This window comes from Ctenopharyngodon idella, chromosome 10 (genome assembly GCF_019924925.1).
Source record: "Ctenopharyngodon idella isolate HZGC_01 chromosome 10, HZGC01, whole genome shotgun sequence".
NCBI lineage: Eukaryota > Metazoa > Chordata > Actinopteri > Cypriniformes > Xenocyprididae > Ctenopharyngodon > Ctenopharyngodon idella.
In genome coordinates this window covers 36,916,742-36,941,044 of record NC_067229.1, presented here as the reverse complement: position 1 = coordinate 36,941,044, position 24,303 = coordinate 36,916,742, and the positions used below count along the sequence as shown (strand labels likewise).

General features: G+C 38.5%; 1 protein-coding gene across 7 annotated transcripts in view; it reads left to right on the top strand.

Annotated features, from left to right (window-relative positions):
* auts2a (activator of transcription and developmental regulator AUTS2 a) overlaps positions 1-24,303 on the top strand; it is a 352,628-nt gene that overhangs the window by 128,285 nt on the left and 200,040 nt on the right. For all 7 annotated transcript variants that reach the window (XM_051909180.1, XM_051909183.1, XM_051909186.1 and 4 more), the window contains one exon: positions 21,791-21,892. In XM_051909180.1, coding sequence (XP_051765140.1) covers positions 21,791-21,892 — 102 coding nt within the window. The remainder of the gene's footprint in view (positions 1-21,790; positions 21,893-24,303) is intronic.

Below are 24,303 nucleotides of genomic sequence, written 5' to 3'. Positions count from 1 at the left end.
GGACCCTCTTTAAATTATTTAAAATATGTCCCTAATGTTGCATGATTTGTTAGTCTTCATAATTCATAATCTTACATTAAAAAGAAACTTTATCTAGAATGGATATTTTTCACCCCTGAAATAATTATTGATGTAATGAAATAACTGCTGACGTAAGCAAAACTACATGGGAGGAAACAAATACAATTGTAGCCTAATATATCCCATTTATTATTATTATTATTATTAATAAAAAAAAATCTTATTTTATATTTATATAATGCATACAAATATAAAATATGCACTATTTGACTTCATATTTTTTTGTTGTTGTGTGTGTATACTGTATATATATATATATATATATATATATATATATATATATATATATATATATATATATATATATCAAAAGTTCAGATGCAGAAGCCACTAAACACCACCTCCGTCAAAATTGAGATAATGATATTGAGCAAATGCTCTCCGCACATAGTATACGCTCATCAAATAGTTTCACTTTAAATCCACTAAATCCCAGCATCAGCCCATTCAGAAATACCGGTTCATTGACAGAAACCCCTAAACGCCACTTCCCTTTGTCAGCAAAAGCCTCTAAGTCCACAGAAGAACCAATCGGAAGAGGTGAATCGAATCATATGATTTCAAGATGAATAACAATGTTTATACGAGCCGCTTTCAATTGCTAAGCTGCAAGTTTTTATTATGTTTTGTCCATCAATACAGTGACAATGACAGGATTTCACGAGTAGCAAGTAAACACAACAGTGTTCCTTTTGCTGCTGTAAAACTGACAGAAACTGTCTTGTTGTCCAAAGAGGTGGACTTTGAGGTTTTTGCAAAAAAATAAACACATGTACTTAGCTGGTTTTGCAGTGAAAGACTACAAATTTGTTTAATACCAATGAAAATAAGGCATTTCAATAACTGACTAACAACCTTTTCATTGCCATTAAAGTGAAATTACTGAACTTAAACATAGGAGCCTGGTAAAAAAAAAAAAAAAAAATGCTCATTTAAAAGAACAAATGTCAGGTGGACTTAGAGGCCCTTGTTTAATTTTGTAAATAGTGTCATAATGCAGTAAATCCTAAAGAGTTATTGTGAGGAGCTGTAAATAGTTTTTAGCACAGCCAACTGCAGCTTATCACAGACACCTCTTTAAGTGTGCAGAGACGGTATGATAAGAGATTCAGGCCTCTGAATACAAGCAGCAAACATCTTAAACGCATAACTCTTAACCATACGCACACCCACACACAGTATATCCTCTTCCCTGATGTTTACAGAGCATGTCATGCTGATATCAGTCACTTGCAGGGCAGTCAATCTTATCAGCCTCGGCCAAGGTCCAGAGACATGCATGATGTGTTTGTTTTCACCCCTCATTAAATGTAACAAAGCTTAATTAAGCCTCACTTATCTCTCAGGCATGCATTCACAGATGTGCCATTGATGGAGGCGGGAAACGTGTGCTTATTTTTCAACTCCGATATCTACCTGACTGCCTCTATGGAGGATGTTTGTACAAGACTCATCCTGGAATAACATTGCCGAAGAGGTCAAACAAACTGTTATTTAACTGACAAAAGGAAAGTGTCATCATGCCACATTCAAATTCTGTGTTTGAGTTCTTTTTGTTTGCAAAGTGTCATGTTGATATAACAAGGAAAGACTTTTGAATGCTCTTTTGACAAAGTCGAGTTATCTGGGCATCTCAAATGACAGCAAAACCCAATTTTCTCATGCAGACTCACAAAACCGTTTTGATTGGTGCGTTTCCCATCTTTGTATTCCTTCACCAAATTGCCGCTTGCAGGGTTGCAAAACTCATTTGCTGTGTTTACGGAGAGGAAATGTGCTTGCGTCCTGCTCCGTCCCTCTGCAGGGCAGCGAACGCTTAGTGAACATACCGCAGAGACAAATGATTTGCCATTGGCCGTGATTTCCTAGATAGCGCAGTGGGGGGAGCCAGGAAGTGGGGCGGCAGGAGGGGAAGTTGCGCCCAGGCAGGGGAATAGACGGCCTGCTGGGAAGGAGATGGCTTTCTCTGACACAATCCGCCGGGAAGCCGCGGGGTCTTGAAATTGGGGGGAAAAAAACGGGAGGAGGCATTGCCTGCTCTGAATTTGTTCTGTCTGTTTCGTCCTTTCTCACTTACATCCCTCCCGCCATCTCTTTACTTTCCGTGGTGAGGGGTGGTTCTGAATGACAAGGCAAAGCTTCCTCCCCTCAAGGAAAAAAAAAAGAATTATTTGTGTGTGAGAGAGAGAGAGAGAGAGAGAGCGTTTGGATATGCATATGAATTTGTGAATAGCTTATGAAAACAGTGTTAGTCTGGAGTATTGCTCACAGCCTTGAGTTTTTTTGCTCCTAGGGTATGTTTGTGTGTGTGAGTGTGTGTATTTTTTATGCTGCTGTGTGTGTGGGATGTGTTTGAGCCTGTCTCGTATTGTTTTACAGGCAAGGTTATTGAGTCAGTGATAAGACTGTGAGTCTCAGAGGCCGGTTAGTCAGTCTGACCTTGCAGTGTGAGCTAAGGATATGCAGACTGGCAGGCTAGGGGTCAGTGCATCCCACAATCCCTTGGTAGCCTGTCTTTGGATTTAGAAAAAGCAAGAGGAGTTCATTCTACTCTCACTCTTCTGGAGCTCAGAATGTGAAACATGCATGACACACACACACACACACACACACACAAAATCCAGCTGCCTAAAAATGTCTGCAAAGAATAAAAGATTAATAATATCATTGCTTTTGTATGTTTTTTTATTTGTTTGTTTTTGTTTTGTTTTTTGTTTTGACAATCATGTCTCGCTCTCTCTCTCTGTGTGTATATATATATATATATATATATATATATATATATACAGTCAAACCAAAATTTATTCAGACACTTGAACATTTCATTCATTAATACAGTTTATTCACTATAGTTTAAAAAATGGTAATAAAATATGACAGGATCTCAGAGTTAAACTGTCAGAAAAAAAAGTTAATCTTAATTATGTCAGATAACACTTAAGCAAAACATGGTCAGGTCAAAGTGTCTGAATAATTTTTGGTTCCAAATTTTTATCAATTTCTCCTTTTAGTCCACTGTATGGAGAATTTTTGGGGATAATATGTCACAGTTTACTTTATTTTGCTATCCTCAGTTACATAAATGAACTATAGTCCTGCACCCACTTGTAAAAATATATAAAAAATGTCTGAATAATTTTTGGTTTGACTGTGTGTGTGTATATATATATATATTTTAATTTAATACATTTAAAAATGTCATTTATTCCTGTGTTGGTAAAGCTGAATCTTCAGCATCATTAAAATAATTAAAATTAATTAAAATAATACTTTTATGCATCAAGGATGTATTAAATTGATCAAAAGTGACAGTGAAGATTTCTATTTAATAAATGCTTTAATACATTTAATAAATAAATGTAATAAATGCAAATAAATGATGTTCATTGAACTTTTCATTCATCAAAGGATCCTGAAAAAGGTATCACCATTTCCACAAAAATGTTAAGCAACACAACTGTTTTCAACATTGATAATAGTGAAAAGAAATATTTCTTCAGAAGTGAATCAGCATATTAGAATGATTTCTGAAGGATCATGTGACACTGAAGACTGGAGTAATGATGCTGAAAATTCAGCTTTGCCATCACAGGAATAAAATATTTTATAATATATTCAAAAAGAAAACAGTTCTTTGAATTTATATATATATAGTAAAAGACGATATTTTTTATTATTATTGCAGATTTTTTTTTAATTCTCTTTCTGTGTGTGTGTGAGAGAGAGAGAGAGAGAGAGAGAAGAGAAAGAAAGAGAGAGAAAGAAATCAATTTTAACATTATTATTATTATAGTACAGTCATTTTGTGGAGAGGGAACAGTAAATGGTGAGAATAAGTGGGTGGAATGCGACTGACATTCCCATTCATCTTGGCCCCATGATCTGCAATTAATGGTCAGACCTAGATTTGACATCCCTCTGTGCAATAAATACAGAATGTTCAGCCTCTAGATGGGTGGATCTCCATGTTCAGACAAAGAAGAATTAGTGTGCAGTGTGGGTGGAGCAGAATTTGCTGTAGGTGGAGCTCTTGTGTCGGAGTTCGATGTCAGAATGTTTTCCACCTGCTGGTAGAGGACAGGACAGCTGCCTTTGTGTGAGTGTGAGTGTGTGTGAGTGTGTTAAATTGTGCGCTTCTCAGAGACGGCAGGTGAGAAATGAGCGTATAGGAGCTTTTTTTAGTCCAGGGATGCATTTAGAGTGTGTAACCTCAATTAAAGCACTAGTAGCACGTTATAAGATTAATTAAATTGCATTTAGGTGTAGTTGACTTTATATTTAATGGTAAACTGATTAACTGCCCTAATTTAGATGTATTTTCCTATACAGTCTTGTTGTACATGCATCGTTTCTGTTGCATATTATATAGAAATCATCCTGCACATCCACAAATTACTTCAGACGCGGTTCATCATAATATGACAGTGCAGCATACTCTCCGTCAAGCACGAGAGCAAGCGTTTCTCCTCGCAATATCTCTGGTTTGGCTTTCAATTCCTTTCTCCTTTCCACTGCTCTCTCTCTCTCCCTCCCTCTCTCCCTCCCTCCTGCAGTCTACCGCAGGCCCTCCATCTCTGTGGTCTGTCAGCATGCTTTTTCATTTGGCTTGTTGCTACAGGGGGCTCGGCGCTGGCAGATTACAACTCGCCAGCCAGTCATTTTCGATTTATCTGAGCTCTCCGCGCTCCCACCTCCCTCCCCCGCGCCTCGCTCTCGCCCCGGTCGGCATCAATCCGCACGCACACACATACAGCCATTTGTCAGACCCTCCTTCCATTTCTCTCCTCCTCCACCTCCTCCCTCCCATCCTCCCTTTTTCGATTGGGCACGAAAATTTAGCTCGCAAGCTCAGAGACAAAAAAGAAATATTGTGTCAGGGGAAGCATTTAAGTTGGAGGAGGCAGCCAGGGTTGTGTTATTACTTAGGGCTCTGTCACCACCGATGACCCCAGAGAGTGGAGAGTATCGATCGCTTGTCACTCAAAGCATTCAGCAGATTGCATTGACAAAGCTTGTCGAGGCCTTTAATAGCAAGGTTAGCAGCCTTGGCGGAGGCCCAGGAGAAAAGTCTAACTGAGCCCCATTACATGGTGGCTTTTAACCAGTCCCCCGGCCCACAGAGTGGATTGATAACAGTAAGGAAGTAATTTTAGTCTCATAATTGCCTTCCTCTGGTTGACATTTGTGGCCCTAAGAGCCTGTAAAGAAAAAAAGAAAAGCCCATCATGGCCAGACAGAGACGATGAAGGTTGCCGTAGTCTGGCGACAAAGCAACAGAAGCGCTTGGCTGGAAAATTAGCGAGATTGTCGAAGTGTATCCTGACAGAGGTAGACTATAGGTTTGTACAATTTACGTTTTTAAAATCAACTATTAAATGACTAGTCCACTAATTGCTAGATATTATGAAAAGATACTTTATATTAGGCTGGTTTCGGGTTCACTTGACCCTGGTTGGGCATGTTTATTATGGGGTGTTTATATAAGACCAATTATATTATATAATATGTACACTACCGTTCAAAAGTTGGGGGTAAATCTTTTTTTAATGTTTTAAAATATGTCTCATGCTCACAAAGGCTGTATTTATTTGAACAAAAATACAGTAAGACAGTAATATTGTGAAATATTACAATTTAAAATAACTGTTTCTATCCTAATGTATTTTAAAATTTAATTTATAATGTTCAGCATCATTACTCCAGTCTTCAGTGTCACATGATCCTTCAGAAATCATTCTAATATCCTGATTTGGTGCTCAAGAAACATTTCTTATTGTTATCAATGTTGAAAACAGTTTTCTGGCTAATATTTTTGTGGAAATTGTGGTGCTTTTTTTCAGGATTTTTTTTTTTTTTTTTTTTTTTTGAAAGAATAGAAGGTTCAAAAGAACTGCATGGAAATCATTTGTATAATATATTTTGTGTCACGTTTAATCAATTTAATGTATTCTTGTTGAATAAAAGCATTAATAAAAAAAAAAAGAACTTTTAAATGAGACTGTGTGTGTAACTGAAATAAATGTGTGTGTGTATATATATATATATATATATATATATATATATATATATATATAAAAAGTCAACTTATTTTAATTCAGCTAGTTGCCAAGGAAACATTTCTCATTTTTGTTTAGTTTAAGGTAGTTTAAGGTTAGTCTAAAATAACTCTAAATAAACTAAAACTAAAAAAAAAAAAAAAACCCTAAATCTTAACCCTCTGGGGTCTGAGGATTTTTGGGGCCCTGGAGAAGTTTTGACATGCCCTGACATTTGTGCTTTTTTCAGTTGCTTATAAACATATTAATGGCAAAGGTGTCATTACACTGTATTTAGCACAAACTAGGCTACCATAATATATGAGCAACATGTATGTACATGTTTGTATTTTTGAGAGAATTACCTTTATGCATGGTTATTGACAAAACAGTATAGAAAAAACTATATAGACATGTTTACAAAAAACCTAATAAAACATGACAAAAACACTTAAAATTACTAAAACTTTAAAATTAAAATCTAAACAGAAAATCAAATCAAATATATAAAATATGTGTGTGTCAAAAAAAAAAAAGAGAGAAATGAATCAACTACTCGACTATCGTGACCCATGCCTATATTGGGCGCATGGAGTGGACTGAGGAAACATGAGACTGTAAAAAGCATATGACTGTGATTTATGCTCTGAAGGAAGTCCATTACTTGCTAAAGGAAGTGCAGACCTAAACACAAACAGAGAGATGGCGTGCATGGCTGAGAAGGTCAAGCAGCCTTACGCCGCTTAAAAAGATAGGCGATGTTTAAGATAAACTTGTGCCAGAGGCTGAACAAATAAAAAATTGTTATCTTTCAATCTGGTTATAATTTCACAATTGACACGAAATAGCAGCATCAGTATGAAGCAAGAAGAAATTGGGCCAAGGCAAGAACTTCTCCTGGGAATACTGTAATTTGTGGCTGACACAGGTGGGACGGTTTGTCCCCAGCCCTGGTTTTTGTCTCCCATGTGATGTAGGTGGTGACAGGTCTATGAGAGCAGGAAGCTATTTTAAACACACTGTAAATCGTATACTCTGAAACTCACACTGATCACCTGTGTCCTGCATTCCCAGAATGGCCCACCCAGAGCCTTGGCGTCATGAAGAGAGTAATAACTTATAACCTTATCTTTACGGGCAACTCTGAAAAATGAAGACCAACACCTGAATAAACTAATGCTGTGTATGACGCTTGGAGAATTTTTCATCAAAACAGATCAGGGCCTCATGCATAACTTACATTTATACATGTTTTCCCATAATAAAGTCTGCACAAACCACAGAATCTGCACGCAAAGATTTATAAATAGTATCATGATATGACGTTGTTTTTAAATCTAATCTTTTGTTTAAACAATGGAAGAATGATGGGAAAGGAAATCACATGACATTAGTGTTTGTTTTCATAACCTTTCATCAAAATGTATTAACATTTGATGCTGCTTAAACTTTGGTTGTGTAATTAAGGTCACATGGTTTGGCCACTTTGATGATTCAGTTGGATCTTTGACTTGAAAAGCTATAACATGACAAGTTAAATGCGATGCAAATGAGGCTAATATCATCCTTACACCCAGAGAAAAATAGCTGGCGTTTGTTTTGCCCTATCATAGCAGCGTCTCACATAGCTTCCGCTATCAGTATGAATATGTTTTCATATCGGTTGTTAATGTACTTAACCTGTGCTTTTACACATCACACACCTACATTTACTATCAGACCAGTTACAGTACTCTTGTCTTGTTTCATGGCACTGTGATTGTATATGAGAATGTTATTGTGGAAGGTCTCTCTCTTCTTTAGCCCTCTTCTTTGGCTTCCTTTTTGCATGATAGAGCTTTAGTTGGCATCTGCAGATGGCACGGCGGATTGTGTTTACCGGCAGTGGTTTCTGGAAGATTAGAGATTTTTACACGTTTGCATGGGCTGTAAGGTGACACTCCGGTCCTGACCTGTTTACATCCACAGCGCCTTGAGTGTAAGAAAGGCGCAATACAAATAAAATGTATTATTATTATTATTATTATTCCTGGGCCCATTTAGTAATGTCATTGACACAATCATGCCGATGAGTGATGCAGTGTTGTCTGAGGGCCCGAAGATCACGGGCATCCAATAAAGGTCTTCAGCCTTGTCCCTTAGGCACAGAGATTTCTCCAGTTTCTCTGCATCTTTTAATGATGTTATGCACTGTAGATGATGAGATTTGCAAAGCCTTTGCAATTTGACATTGAGGAACTTTTTTTTTTAAAGTATTCCACAATCTTTTTACGCACTCTTTCACAGATTGGAAAGCCTCTGCCCATCTTTACTTCTGAGAGACTCTGCCTCTCTAAGACATCCCTTTTATAGCTAATCATGTTACAGACCTAATATCAATTAACTTAATGAATTGCTAGATGTTCTCCCAGCTGTATCTTTATTCAAATTTAAAAAAACGTCCCAACATTCCCAGAATTTGGGTTGTACTTATCTTCATCCAGAGATGGTGCGAAGAACGCGACGGCAGCGTAGGCAAGCCCAGTTACAGCGGCATTGCTGTGTTCGCCACGGCACCGAATAATATCCATTACGTCCATAGAAATGTTTTGAATTTTTTTGACGTATATGGATTAAAAATTTGTCCAGTAACATACCTACTGTATGTGAGTTCATCGTTTGTGCAATGCATTGGGGGTATGTGAAGAATGGCGGTTAAAATAACCACACTTCTTCGCGGATAATTAGAATAATGAAAATTGCATGTAAACCGGAGTGAAGAGTTTTGCTCGTGTCATGTAAACATCTTACTGCTATTAAGTCCTTACTCTGATTATTGTGAAAAATCGCATTATTGGTACACATGTAAACGTAATGATGGAATGATGGAAGGAAACAGTATTCAAATTCAGCTCCCAATCACAATGTAGGATACTTTAATGCAACATGTGTAATAAATCGCCATTTTGTTTCAAGCTGTGTCACGTTCTGTTTGTTGTCTGTGTGATAATGGAGTGGAAACACTTAAAGTCTCGGTTAGCCATTTCCGCTGTTTTGTTTAGCATGCTAATGTTCAGTTAGAGTGAAGAGTGAAGAGTTTTGCTCGTGTCATGTAAACATCTTACTGCGATTAAGTCCTTACTCTGATTATTGTGAAAAATCGCATTATTGGTACACATATAAACGTAGTGATGGAATGATGGAAGGAAATAGTATTCAAATTCAGCTCCCGATCACAATGTCAGCAGTAGGATACTTTGATGCAGCATGACTTGTGTAATAAATCGCCATTTTGTTTCAAGATGTGTCACGTTCTCTTTGTTGTCTGTGTGATAATGGAGTGGAAACCCTTAAAGTCTTGGTTAGCCATTTCCACTGTTTTGTTTAGCATGCTAATGTTCAGTTAGAGATTTTTTTGCATGGGCTGTAAGGTGACACTCCGGTCCTGACCTGTTTACATCCACAGATGTAAATAGGCCATAAAAATGTAAAAAATAAACCAACCAACAAATAAACAGCATTCCACACCATTGCCGCGCATTCTCCCTGTCACTTTCATCACAGACAGGAGGACAAAAAATAAAAGTGGTCTCTACCACACTAGATACCCCTGTTTATCATATTACCGCCACACATGAGCCGCGCGCATGGCTTGACCCGGTGTTAAGTGTCCGCGCTAAATTTCATTGCTTCCATCTACTGGAAGGCTTGCCAATATACTGGCAGTGAATTCCTAGAGGAAAATAAATGGCAATAAAAAAGAGAAATGAGAGCCCCTGCAAGCTGAGAAGAGAGGGGATTTTTTTTTCGTTCTCTTTTATTGAGGCTGGCTGGTGTTGGGGGATGTGACTTGGCACCGTGAGCGAGGCTTAGTGAGATGGCGAGCTCTGAAAGCCGATAGCCGAGTAACAACTACGGCGGGATCGCGGAGGCCTGGGAATGTAATTAATTGCACACAAATTTCTTTGATGAAATGTTATGTAGTGATAAGCACTTGGCCCGCTACCTTAAATTCTCTGGCTTCTCTGTGACAGCCTGCCCTCTACGCATCTGCTGCATTCTGGGAAATATCTGCTTAACTTCCAAAACCTCGTTCACTTGCTTCATATCAACCAAGTTGTATTTATCTCTTGAGTGTCATTCTGTTAGGGATGGGTCAAGATAGTCATCTAGTTGTCCACCACCTGACTAGATTTATTTATTTATTTATTTGTTTATTATTTTTAATTAATTAATTAATTTATTCTTAATTTTCTTTTTTTTTTCTTATTTTTTATTTAAATTATATTATTATTATTACATTAAATTATTTTTTCTCATTTTATCTTTATATTGAAATTTTACTATTTATTTATTTTATATTCATTTTTTTGTTTTATCTATGTATTTGTCTTATTTATTTTATATAGTTTTGATGTTTATGTTGGTGCTTTAAAGGTTCAGTGTGTAAATTTTAGCGCCATCTAGCGGTGAGGTTGCGAATTGCAACCAATGGCTCAGTCCACCACTCACCCCTCTGTTTCGAAGCACATAGAGAAGCTACGGTGGCCGACACAGGACAAAGATGTCGTCATCTTAGGCCTCGTTTACACTAGTGCGTTTTTGTTTTAAAATACATAAGTTTTGCTACGGTTATGCCTGTCGTTTACACTACGCCGGCGTTTTCAAACCTCGAAAACGGAGACTTTCGAAAATGCTGCAGAGCCCGTTTTAGTTCGAAAACGCCGGGGTTGCATTTCAGTGTGAACGTACCGAAACGGAGACTTTTAAAAACACTAAAACATAGTTATGTACATTATTTTGCATTTCTGTCAATAAATCCTCCTAAATATTACACACTGGATCTTTATTTAGCATGCTGAAAGTATTGTGTGTTATAATTGCTGGACAGTTTGCATAGTAAAAACGTATCTTACTGTATGTAAACACTTCCCAATAAATGGTACAATCGGGGTCAGGTAAACCGAATGCTTGGCTAGTCGTGTCTGTCTTGTATATGTGTGGTGTTCACAGCCTGACTACCTCATCTTTTATTGTCATTCTGTGCACCATAACTAGCTGTTCAGATATGATCTAAGAGAATTGAAGTCTCCGGTCGCTCGTAATATCTCACTTCCCTCCTCTGCTCTTCAGTTCATTATTAAATCTGGGAATTGTCCCCATATATCAGTATGCAGGAACAGCACATTATAGAGCCATTTGTAGGAGTGGAAGTGGAGTAGTGCTGAGCACAAGCAGAGGATGGATGTTAAAAGCATATTGATTTGTCTATAATGTCATTGTACATCACTAAGTTTTATATCCATATAAATGCGTCCTCAGGTTTGTCCTCGAGGCAGCAGCTGAAGTGAGTAAACGTGGCTCTTTGTGTGAGTTATGAGGTTTAAACTGCACTCTGTACTGTTTTTACTCCCTGTCCACCTCTACCTCTCTTTTGTCTTTTCCTTTTTTTTCCCCTTCCTTCAAGGTTCATTTACCCTCAGGCCTCTGTTGAGAGACGCAGCCTCTCTTTTGCTTCCTAAAAGCGTCGCATTCTCACACAGGTGGAATAAAAGGCAGGTTAAAGCTAATGGTAATCGTCAGTTAAGATCCCTTATGCCATCATGACAGCAGCTCCTGACAAGGTCACCGAAGGTCGTCGCATGTCACTTGAGCTTAGCAACCACAAAGAGGGGGGCCCGCAGCGTTTCCATGGCAATCGCACCTTGGGGAACAAGAGACGCTGATGAAAGCTGCAATATTCCTGCAAAATTGTTTCTGCTGACATTTAGGATGTGATGTCACCTACAGAATTGAGGCTTTGGGGGAATGTAGATGTCGATTGGCGCGCTGACGGAGAAAGGCGGCGAATATAACTCAGAGTCTTTGCGAGGACAGGGTCATCTAGTTTAAGCGTGACAATGTGCGAGCGGAAGCACGCTGCAGTACGTACTCAGGCGTAATGTTAGCCTAAATAAACAGCCACGCAGGCCTTTTAGCCTGACCCGAGCTCTGATCCCTGTTGACAGGCTGCTACTTTAGATCGGATGCGATACAGGCAGCTTGTCTTCGGCGGTTAAGAGCCCTGGCCCTCAGAGCTGGGGAGGTCATAGCGGGGCCGATCGGGTTGGCGGGGTGACACAGTGGCTGTCCAAGCAATGACGGAACATTTGCAGCCATGCCGCACCAGCTATGATGGCCCCTGCATCCTTCTGTCAAGCGCTGTTGTCGTTGGGGTAAGCTCACTCAGGTTAACTGCTCACAGCGGTATCCAACTACTGCCGGCTGCCAGAAAACCAGAACGCTCAGATGGAGGTCCAGGGAGCTCATGCAGGGCCTTTTAATTCACTAATTGGGAACAGAGTCAAGACCTCTGTGTTTTCTGACCTATATACACATGTATTATGCAGCAATATGTCATGAGAGTAGGGAATTGTGATTGTTCTGATTAAAAATAGCGATTTTAAATGTGATCAAAGTAATAAACAAAATAATTAATAAAATAAAAAATATTTTAATATCCCCATTTATTTTTTAAATATATTAATAATAATAGTAATAATAATAATCATTATATTTGACAGTACAACTAAAGTTGCAATATTAGTATTTTTGGCTGTCTTAATTTTTTCATTTTCAAACATTTAAACCATCAAGCTTTTATTGTGGCAGAACATTTCTGGGAGATTACAAGTTTGGGAAGAATATTGGCACATTGCGTTCCCAAATGCATATGCGACCCAAACTCAAAGCAGATGCAATGATGAATTTGTGTGGAGAAGCATTTACTGCAAACCCCTTCTGCTCTGAGACACTGAAATGCTGGATCATGAGCTGCTCACGTGTAAAAGAACACAGGGCCTTGCTTCACTCTGAAACATGCAGCGCATGTATTTATTTAATTACATTACAGCTTTTGCAATTTGAGAATCGCACTCAGTCATATTAACTTTACTTTTCATTTATTACTAACAATATTAACAGTAGTATTCAGCTACAGAAATGCAATCATTAAAGGGATCCTTGATTATGATTTCACTTTTTTAACTTTAGTTAGTGTGTAATGTTGCTGTTAGAGCATAAACAACATCTGCAATGTTCTGATGCTCAAAGTTCAATGCAAAGGGAGATATTTTCTTTTACAGAAATTGCTTTTTAGGGACTACAACAAACAGCTGGTTGGTGGTTGGTTGGTGACATCGCAAACTCCAAAATTTACGTAAACCCTGCCCCCAGGATAGGTCTGGGCGATATGGCAAAAAAAATTAAATCTCGATTTTTTCAGAACGATTGACCGATTCACGAAAATGGAACTGTTTAACTAGTCAACTTAAAAACTTAACTACAATATGATTTAAGTAACATTCTCTTTATTAACAATCTGGTTAAAAAGAGTTCCATTCAAAGTGCACCACACATGAAGTGATCAACATGGTGTAAATGTTTGTAGAAATACGCCTGAAATATGAAGACTGTTGTACAAACTTATCTTAAACATCCTATATACTCAGAAATAATATAAAATAAGAAAATGCTAAATATTTCTTAGCCAAAAAGTAATAGCAATAAATAACACCAGTAATAGGCTATTATTAACAGCAAATGCTTTGTAAAAACAGAAAAAAACAGCAGCTTTCAGCCTGTCACCATCATCCAAACATAAAATATCAAACAGGTTTACAAGTTTTGCATTCCATTGCGCTATTTGTCCTATTGTTTTTATGTTTGGCGGACATGTTTAGGTGTTGCACTTGTGTCTCGCGTCTTTTGCAGCGACTCACCCATGAAACAGCATTCTAAAAACACGGCGGTCAAGTTAAAAAAAAAGTTAAACTCACGTTTAATAACTTTTTTTCTCATTCCACTGCCTGCGTCTCATTTTTATAACGCAGTAACGCATTTCTGAATGAACTGCCGCTTAAGAATAGTGATGTGTTCTACGTTCATAGAGCGTCACATGAGAGCGGTTAATCAGACGCGCTGGCACCATCATGAGGTCGGATCATTTTCTTCTCCTAATACGGTTATCATTGCTGTATTGTCAACATGTCTAATTGTAACGCTTGCTAACATTTTTATTCAAAATCGCGATTTCTCGATTTAAAAAATAATAAAATCGAGGCAAAACATTCAATTCGAATTAATCAAAAAAATCAGAAGAATCGTCCAGCCCTACCCCAGGAATACGCAACAAATGGGGTGAGGCCATGTTGGGCTGCTTAAGAGAAGAATAAGAGTTATTATAGTAGAATGTTGTTACCATGCCATCATTTTACGCCAGATTTCTTCACAAACGAGGGTCAATTTAAAGCTGGATTTGCACAAAAGATTAACTTGACTGCACATGCTAGTCTATGAGTTGAATCAAGTCCACTGCAACTACTTAAATTTATCCACTAACCATTCAGAAACGTCCAGTTGCATTCTAAAAGTTGTAACTTCTTCCTGAGTCTCTCCATCAGTGTCCAAATCCGGTTTGAACGATGTAAGGCTGAACACCGTTACTGACAATCGTTATTTTGGCTGCATGAGATTCTCCAGCTTTGTTGTCATTGAACAACCGAAGCGCGAGCTGTTAAAGCTCCGCCCTCTTCTGGAAGGGGGCTGGGTGCAGCAGCTTATTTGCATTTAAAGGGACACACACAAAAATGGTGTGTTTTTGCTCACACCCAAATAGGATCAAATTTGACAAGCTATAATAAATTATCTGTGGGGTATTTTGAGCTGAAACTTCACAGACACATTCTGGGGACACCAGATACTTGTATTACATCTTGTAAAAGGGGCATTATAGATCCCCTTTAAATAAAATGTATTAATGATGATTTCACAATACATTCCCAATCCAATCAAGCCATTCAATATTAGATATTTAATTCGTTTGAAACATTCTTCAGAATATCTACTTTTGTGTTCCACAGAAGAAAGTAAATCATATAGGTTTGGAATGACATGAGGGTAAGTAAGTGATGACAGAATTTTCATTTTTGGGTAAACTATCCCTTTAACTTGTCAGCCAATCAGGGAGACCGGCATGATTATGGTGGGCACAGTGTTAAGCATTGTCTCCAGAATATAAGCCAACGTTGACTCATATAGGCCAGACCCTCCTCACCTCCACATGTAACAGTATAATTTTCTCTCTACGGGCCGCCGTCTGCTCCAGTGTTAAAACAGGCATTATATTGCACTGAAAAGACAGCAGAGAGGGAGATATTTAAAGTGTAGTCATTGGAAACTGAGGGATTTGACTCTGCAGCAGGAAATAGACAATTTATTATAAGCAGCCTAGCACACTAGTGGATTATCTATAAAACTTTCATGGCTGTCCCTCAGTGGCAGGCAGCCATAAAACTTCCCGAATGAGGGACTTGTTAATTTACTTGTTAAAGCAAATTAAAAATTTATAAGCGCTTTTAGGTAAATGAGATCCTCTTTCATTGGCGCTCTAGTGGGATTCTCACTCTCTCTTTTGGCTCCTTGGAGGACAGGTTAGCTGTGCTGAAACGCCACAGAAGAACAATAAAAGCTGGTAAATTGTTCCAGGTTTTATTACTGTCGAGCTGCACAGCTGCTGTAGTGCGTAACTAAGGAAGAACAGAAGCCGATAGCAACAGAATCCCATGGGCTTCCACTGGAAGCGAAGGGTCAGCCGAGCTGTTCAAAGCAGGTTTTTAGATGAAAAGAGTATTGGGGTTTGCGAACGGCGCCGTTTAAAAGGCCAATGTGGCGGAGTCGGTCTTTTTGTTTGACTGCATCAGGGTTGTGGGCCGAGCCTGTGGGAATAGTTCAATAGACTTGTAAAATTTTATCATAACACCGGCAAGCACTTTTCAGCAAGTGGGCAAAGGAAATAATTGACTACATGTGCTAACGATAATCTTGTAAAAGCTTCAAAAGCCATTTTAAGAGTCTAGTCAGAGCGTTTCAAAGGATGCTTATCCCATACTTGAGCTTTGTTTCTACCTCTAAGGAACCGTCAGTGAATTTCTACCAAAACTGTACTGTTTTGTTCTTCCAATGGGCTCTCGAATATGTATAGCAAAACACACCGTCTTATACCATCACGCTGTTGATAACTTTGAATGTATGCTCGCTCATCTAAGCTCTCGCCTTGAACTGCACTGCTCTCCTCTTTACAAGTGCTCCCATCTCACTATAAACTAATATGGCTTTTACAAGGAAGCTCTTAATGTATGTCAGTATTATTTCAGATTAAGGCACCATTCTCCAGGAGTGCCATTGAAATCCACCGCTCCCACTTTCACATTTAAAGGGCCATTAAAACTGTCTGTTATATGGAAACTCAAAGCTATTGTGTGCTATGTCTTTGAGACAGTCCCTATAAAATACATTTAGGCTTATGGACTGTTGTAACGGTGCTTGTAATGGATGCATAGTTTCGATGCGGGCGCCAAGGCGAAATCGCAGTAAATTCAAAATAAAAAGTCTTGTTGTATTGCCGAAGTTGTTCACAAAAAGCTGGTGTGAATTAATGTGACTTTCTATCAGTATAATGCAGTCAAGAGCTGTTAGGCTTGGCCTCCATATGCCCCGTTAGAAACAAACTACCTTCATGGAGGTTTTCTCGCAGACGAACTTGCTAAGTGCATTGTGATTACAGCGCTATAAAACTGTGCTATCTATAAAACGACCATTGAAGGCTGACTTTCTTTTTGCATGCGATCGCAAGAGCCGGGTTAACGTGCACAGGTCTCTTTGACCTTTTTATGAGGAAGGCAAAATGAGAAGCTCTTTCCATTACTGCCTCACATCAAAGCCTTGGCAGCATAAATTAATCTTTAATAGCGTGGAGGCTTTTGTGCCAGGGAATCATGCTGACTGCTTATTGAAAACAGTTGTTAATTCTATACTTCAGTAAACTCAGACAGGGGGGAGGGAGAAATCAGCCCTAACAGGGAACAGATTGAGGCAAAACAAGAACTTACTGTGTTGAAATTAATGGCAGATGCACTTACTGGTAGTTTAAATGTTTCATTAGATGCTAATGTCTTACTGTGTTTTTAATTGTTGAGGAATTAGTTGCTGGAATATGAAAACCATCTGTTTGTTATCTTCCTGGAGGGGGAATCTTTACCCAGGCTCTGCTCTCAGGGTTGTTAAAGGAGTTTATCCTTATGGTGCAACCTGGTGGAACTGTCAGTCTTCATTAACGTCATTATGATTGCACAAGTAAGACTGTGAAAACCCACAGACGCTCATATGCACACATACACACTCATAAACAACATTTTTATGTACACACTCACAGGCGTGTACATATGGGAGATGCTTGCTTTCCAAAGAACGATCATTTTTACAAGAAACTGCATTAAGTTTGTTATGACAGTTAATCTACCGAGCAGCAGTAGGTAATGATCATATGCCAAAACCGAGCTGAGTAGTGCCAGAAAGAGCATAGGAACAATAAAAACGAACACAATAGATATCATACTTTATGTGTCTAGACTTCAGACTAATTTTAGAGTTAGTGAGATGCCCTATTAAACCTTAAAAGTGGAGTAATGAACAATGTGTGGACATAAAGGTTTATAGACAGGACTGCTCCAGCTTTCTGATTTATCGACTGTGGGTGGAAACCCGATTTGCACTGAACTTTTTGATGATGGTAATTTATCGTGGCTACCAGCATTACACTTTTTTTGTTTAACACCTCAATTAATCAAATCTCTTAAAAAAATTACTCTGAGAACTCATAAGAAATGAACCGCATGCCTTCAGGAAAAAGTATTCATTTTTCAAAGACTATTTAAGAGGCATTAAGTGGAATTGGGTGGGGAAACCTAATGACAAATCTCTACATCGCCTTTCAGTTCTCATAATTCTGGTAAATTATGTACCTGCTTAACTGGTTTAAGGTAGTTGTACTATCTGGGTTCGATATCTTTGTTAATATTTGATTATAAACAGAACTAAAGTACAAAGTAAATATGCACCATCTTTTTATATAGATATTTACGTTATTTAAATGGAGAATAACACAACTGCTTCCTCATAGTAATTTATTTAGTGGTGTTTTTTTTCCCTCAGAACCCTTAACCCTCAGTATGAAACTTCTTGTAACATGTCCTGCCCTTTGCTGTGGAAATGACTGAGTGACCTGCATAAAAATGTCTACACATACATGTTGAACATTTCTGCAGGCTGATAGAGCCATATAATGAATGGCGTTACTATAGAAGCACAGGATTTTTACTGTCAGTATCTGTTAGGAATTGCTTGTCATCTGAACTAGGCAATACTGTTTATTTAAATTTGTATCTGGAGCTCTAAACCAGTGTAAGCCCTCTGTCCAGAGTCACTTCTTCTTGAAAAGTTATAACAGCTGTTTTCAAGTTTTTGTTGACCAAAATGCTGGTAGTTGGATAAAAGACAAATAAACAAGTACAAAAATACTCACTGTAAAACATTTTTAATAAGTATAATAAAAACAAGTAGGCTTAAACAAAATGTTAGGATGCATTTATTTTGTCTTTATTTTTTAAATACTGCATATTATCTCCCTTTCCCTTTCTCTTTTTTAAGTTTCCCTTGTGCTTAAATGAGCAGTTGAGAAGTTAATAGGAACATCTCACAGTGTGTCTTTTTCAGGGTTTGTTGAAAGTCCACTGAGTGAGTCAAAGGATGATTATCGGCTGAATTTTATAAGTCCGACTGGCTTTATTATAGCTGTACTTGGCCTCTGTCTGCTATCCTCAGACTGATGTTTTCTCTAAGCATTTGGTGATGTGAAAGAGGTTTGGCCAGTGCCATTGTAGATCAGATGTGGGATTGAGTCGATTTAGGACATCTAAGGCCCTGTTTACACCTTGTATTAAGATGTGTTTTGGTCGATCGAATCACAGGTGGATGACACTTAATACAGGTGTAAATGAGGTCTAAAACGTTTTGAGCTTGTCCACTTTCGACCACTTCTAGAGGTAGTCGAAAACTCATTCGACCAGATTTCTTTCATAGTGTAGACGCTCATGTGGTTGATTGTGTGCGAACAGTCACTAAAGACTGTCTACTTTCCGCCTATACTGACTTAACGAGTAAACGATATGGGAAGTGCGTTAGCCAGAAGGTAACTTTGTTGGCTGGAGACCCAAGTTTGTTTGGAAGACGAAAAACTTACCAAGCACAATGTTCTCTCACCATTCCTGATTTCTAACACACACCCATAGACCCTCCCTTCGAAGAAATCAGGGCAGAAGTGGTTGAAAGTCGACAAAAGAGGATAAAATACCAGGTGTAAACAGGTATGTGTCTCCCTCGCCTACTTGTGATCCGATCGACCGAAACGCATCTTAATACCAGGTATAAACAGGGCTTAAATGAAGACCCAACAGTATTTGCCCTTGACTAGGTGATACACCCCTCCTGAGGAAAAAGTTTAGATGAAGTTTATAAGGTGCATATGAGAAAAACAGTTATTTAGTACAAGGCTTCACATTCTGTACAACACACATACATAAAAATGCACCTAGTTGACCTGTCTATCCTCAACTTCAGACTTTACAGTTCCTTGTCCTCCTTTTTGTTACTGCCAACTCTCACTCAGTCTCTTTCTCTCTCTCTTATCATGGTGGCCTGCTGGTAGAGGCAAGCGTCTCTGCCTGGAGTCACTGAGCTCTCCCTCTGAGAGAGATCCTTTCACATAGCTAATGGCTACAGAAAGGGAACAGTTTCATTTTAATTATGTGCTTTACTCAAGGGCCCTCTTCCCCGCAGTCCCTTATCCCGCCTGTGCGCCTTTAACAACCCACAGCCTGCACCAGTGAAAAGAGATATTCTCCAACCCTCATCTTCTTCCCTCCCCCGTCCCGCTGCCTTTGTCAAGAACTATCGCAAAGAATCTGTTTTTATTCTCCTTCGTGATGTGGAAGTATGAAAGAGCGAGTGAGACAGAGAAAGAGGGAATGTCTGGGAAGGAAAGATAGGAAAATAAATGAGCGGCCGATCTATCTCTCCATCTTGGTAAACAACCCCCCAGTGCGCCGTGGCCTACTCTGCTTTTTCCATTAAGTGACACTGCAGTCATTTACAGCTCATCTTGACTCATAAAACTTGGTTTTTATGTGCTGAGAGATGAAGGCGGCGGGTTTTGGCAGGGCGAGGGGTACGGAAACAGCCCGTCTGAATGGCGAAGCTTCAGAAGACGTAAATTGCAGACCTTGACGACAGTTGCCGGGTCCCAGGAGTATGCCATTGTTCTCCAGACTTTACTGGGGCTCAGATGTTTTTGGATTTCATGTCCTCCTCCCGTTTTCCCCCTCGTCCTCCTCTTCTGTGCTCTGCTCTTGTTCTTTATGATTTCTAGTCTGCTGAAGGACACCTGCTGTGAATTTCTAGTTCTTGCATGGGGAGAGTGGCTTACTGAATGGCAAGCTGCTTTTGATGTAGTTTGGTGGGTTTTCATTTCTCTTTCTCACAGATTTGATATGAAGTCAGGCTTCTCCAAATAAAGTCATGTAGATGTCAGTGGTCAGAGCCAAACAGGATGATGATGTCACAGAAAAGACATTTCCTTTTGATGCATTTCTTTCTTTCTTTCTTTCTTTCTTGCAACAAAACAAAAGGAAAGTGGCAGCCCCTCACGGACGACTGTCACATAAACTAAAACAAAACAACAACATAAAGTTCAGGCCTGGTCCTCTCTCATCTTGCACTGTCGTCACTCCTCATTTTATCCTTCCAGAGCTCCTCCCTGGGACCTGAGACCGGTGTGGTGCGCAGGTGACACTCATTAACACTCGCTCCATCTGCCTCGCTCTGTTCCCGTGGCTCTTAGCCCCGCCCTGCTTGATGCAGTATTCATAGATAAAGCGGTGAAATTACATGAAATGATAGTGACAGAATCTAGAGATGTCCTGATCCAAATTAGCATCTCCCAAATGATCACTCGTCCTAATGGCTATGTTCATACAACAGAAAAATACTGTATGGTTGTCAGTTTGTCTGCTGATTTGCACAGTAAAATCAGTAAGTTTTCAGTCAGTTTTATTTTTTATTTAATTTTTTTTTTTTAAAGAAGTCAATACTTTTTCAGCAAGGACACATTCAGTTGATTAAAAGTGACAGTTTATAATGTTACAAAAGATTTCGATTTAAAAAATTCTGTTCTTTTGAACTTTCTATTCAGGAATCCTGAAAGAAATGTATCACGATTTCCACAAAAATATTAAGCAATTGATAATAATAATTATTGTTTATTGAGTACCAAATCAGCATATTAGAATGATTTCTGAAAGATCATGTGACACTGAAGACTGGAGTATTGACTTCAGAAAATTCAGCTTTGCATCACAGGATTAAATTACATTTTGAAATATATTAAAATAGAAAAGAGGTCTTTTAAATTGTAATAATATTTCACAATATTTCTGTTTTTACTGTATTTTTGATCAAATAAATGCAGTCTTGGTGATCATAAGAGACTTTTAAACAGCATTGTACATCCAATAGCTGCCTTTTTCCAGAGCTGCTTCCATGTTTTCTTTTTTCTTTTTTTGGTCTGCGCTCTATTCAAATTTAATCTATTTAGTTACATAGTTCAAATATGTTATTGTATTCAAATAATGTGATCCAGAGGGCATCAGTATTGTTTCTTCTGTAGCCTACTCTATAGAAACAGTGTGTTTAACTTACTTTAGTGCCTTTTTTTCTTCTTGCTGTGTCTTATTGTTCCTTTTTGTTTTCTTTGTGTTTTCCAGTTAAAGCCAGGCCAGAACAACTGCAAAGACAGTGACAGTGAGAGCGTCAGTGGAGAATCCAAACCCTCCATCCGGAGCAGCTCCAGAGACAGACTGACAGACGTGAGTGACCAATCAAATCTGTGCATCACTCACCACACCAACAAGAAACAACACTCAGTGTTTCATGGATTTTGTTTTTATTATGTTTTCGATGACTGTAAAAGTCATGGTAGATAATGATAATTTCTATATATACATTTTTCTAGTTATGCTCTGCTTTAAAATATCAGCTAAATATTGCTTCAGTAGAGTAAAGTTTTTCTTGCAGGCCATTCTTTTGAATCCTTCTTTTCAGTGAGTCCATCTGTGTGGGAACTCACAAATAGTATGCAAAATGTATCAGAACTGGCATTTAGTATAGAATTTTACCATTACTATTGATTTTAGATGCTGCATGAAAGTTTGTGCAACTAGAAAAAAAGTTTAATATCCGAGTAAGGTAGGTCTGTTCCCCTACAATAACTGTCTTGACACATTATCATTATCAATCATTTGGTGGCTTTTCTTATCTGCCTCGTTCTTATGAACATCAAGGTTCAATATTTAAACAGTATTTTACAATTCTCTTATCCACTCCATTGGTCTAAACTGACAAGGCCCTGTGCCAACAGGAACAATAGGAGTGTTTTAAGAGCCGAGCTGTTCTTGAGCTCAGTGTGTGTGCTTGTGTTGTCAGGGTGTGAGGTAGAGTAGCGCGGAGGCTGTCTGCACCCTCAGGCCTGCAGGCTCTGGTATGTGTTTGTGCTCGGGTGGTGATAAGAACATCCTGTTTACTCAGCTGGCAGCTTCAGTGGAGACTCAGGCTGAAGCGCGACTGTGCTTATATACCGTAGAAGTGAAGACGACAGGAAGTAACACAGTGAAAAATGTACCAGTGACCATGCTTGGACATCAGTGATGTACCTTAAAAACACAAAACACATATATAAAGTACTGGTACTCCAAATGTACTATTTCAATATGACATGTTTGAAGTTAGAAATTATTTTTGTGTATCCAGTCATATTCAGTCTATTCAGTAAATATATATATTAGTATTAGTAAATTAGTAAATATATATATGCATTTGGCCTGGCCCAAAAAAAGTCGGTGTTTGGATTTTAATAGGCAAATACCTTAGAGTCTATGGATGGATCATTATTACTATGATTATTATGTTTCTACCATGTTATATGTTTGCCAGTGGTTCTTTGACCCTAAAAGATGGAGTGTGTAGCTTTATTCCAGGATGACAATGTCAAGATTCATCAGGCTCAAATTGTGAAAGAATGTTTGGGAGGGAGCTTGTATTGACAATGCAAGAGGTGAGCACTCTGTAAAGTCTCCTCCAGCACATCGATTTACACTGAAGTTAAGGTCAGGACTCAGAGGTGCCAATTCATGTGTGACAATGATTTTAACTCTGATGAATATTGGCATATTTATACTTGTAATAAATATTGGCCATTTTGTGGTTATTGGCCATTAAATAAAAAATAAAAAAAATTATGAGCTTATCAGCATCGGCCAGAATCGGTTCATCCCTTAGATTGCACTTAAAGTTATGTTATCCTCGTATATGGGTCTTATACACAGGCTCGTGTGGAAACTCAGGCAGTTTGGCATAGGCCCTCTTCAAACCTCAAGCCTTGGCTCCCGCAGTGGAGATGTGAGTCTGTGAGTGTGTGCCGGCACTATCAGATATCGGGCATAATTAGAGCTGTCAGCTGGAGGGCGAGGCAAGTCGTCGGAACAGACACGGCAGAACGAGTTGAGCACGACCGCTCCTGCGTGTAGCTATAGGATGCTTGGCCAGGCATGAAATGAAATAAGTAATTTGATGTTGACATCAGAAATTGAAATGATACCTGCAGCCCCTCGTCAGGGAAGAGAGAGACCGAAGAGATAAAGCGCGAGAGGGGGGCGAGGAGAAGGAAAGTGAGATAGGAAAAGAAGAAATGCAAGTAGAAATAGGGGAAATAGATAGAGTTAGAGATGAAACATGAGATAGAGTTTGATTATTGGACAGGTAAAAACAACCCGCAAAGATAGTTTGATTATTGGACCGGTAAAAACAACCCGCAAACATATGCAGAAGGTGTTGTGTATGATGGGTTTTAACTTGAGTCTAAAAGGGATAGTTAAAAAAAAAAAGAGAGTTCATCTACTCAGTTTACATCCTTCCAAACCTGCAAGCTGTTATTCTACAGTAGAACTCAAAAGTTTTGTTTTGGTGGAACACAAAAGAATTTGTTTTTGAAAGAAGTCTAGATGCAGGCTAGCCATGAGCTCCAGTAGAGATGAAGATTAGAAAATAATGATAGAATCCCTTTAAGACTCAAGTTTACGGCAAGATAAATAGATAAATATATACATTATATAATTAGTATTTATTTATTTATTTATTTATTTGTGTGTAAACTTTCATGAAGTCAATTAGACATAATCATGAATTATTTTATGATATATTTTATTATCTTAATTATAACTTT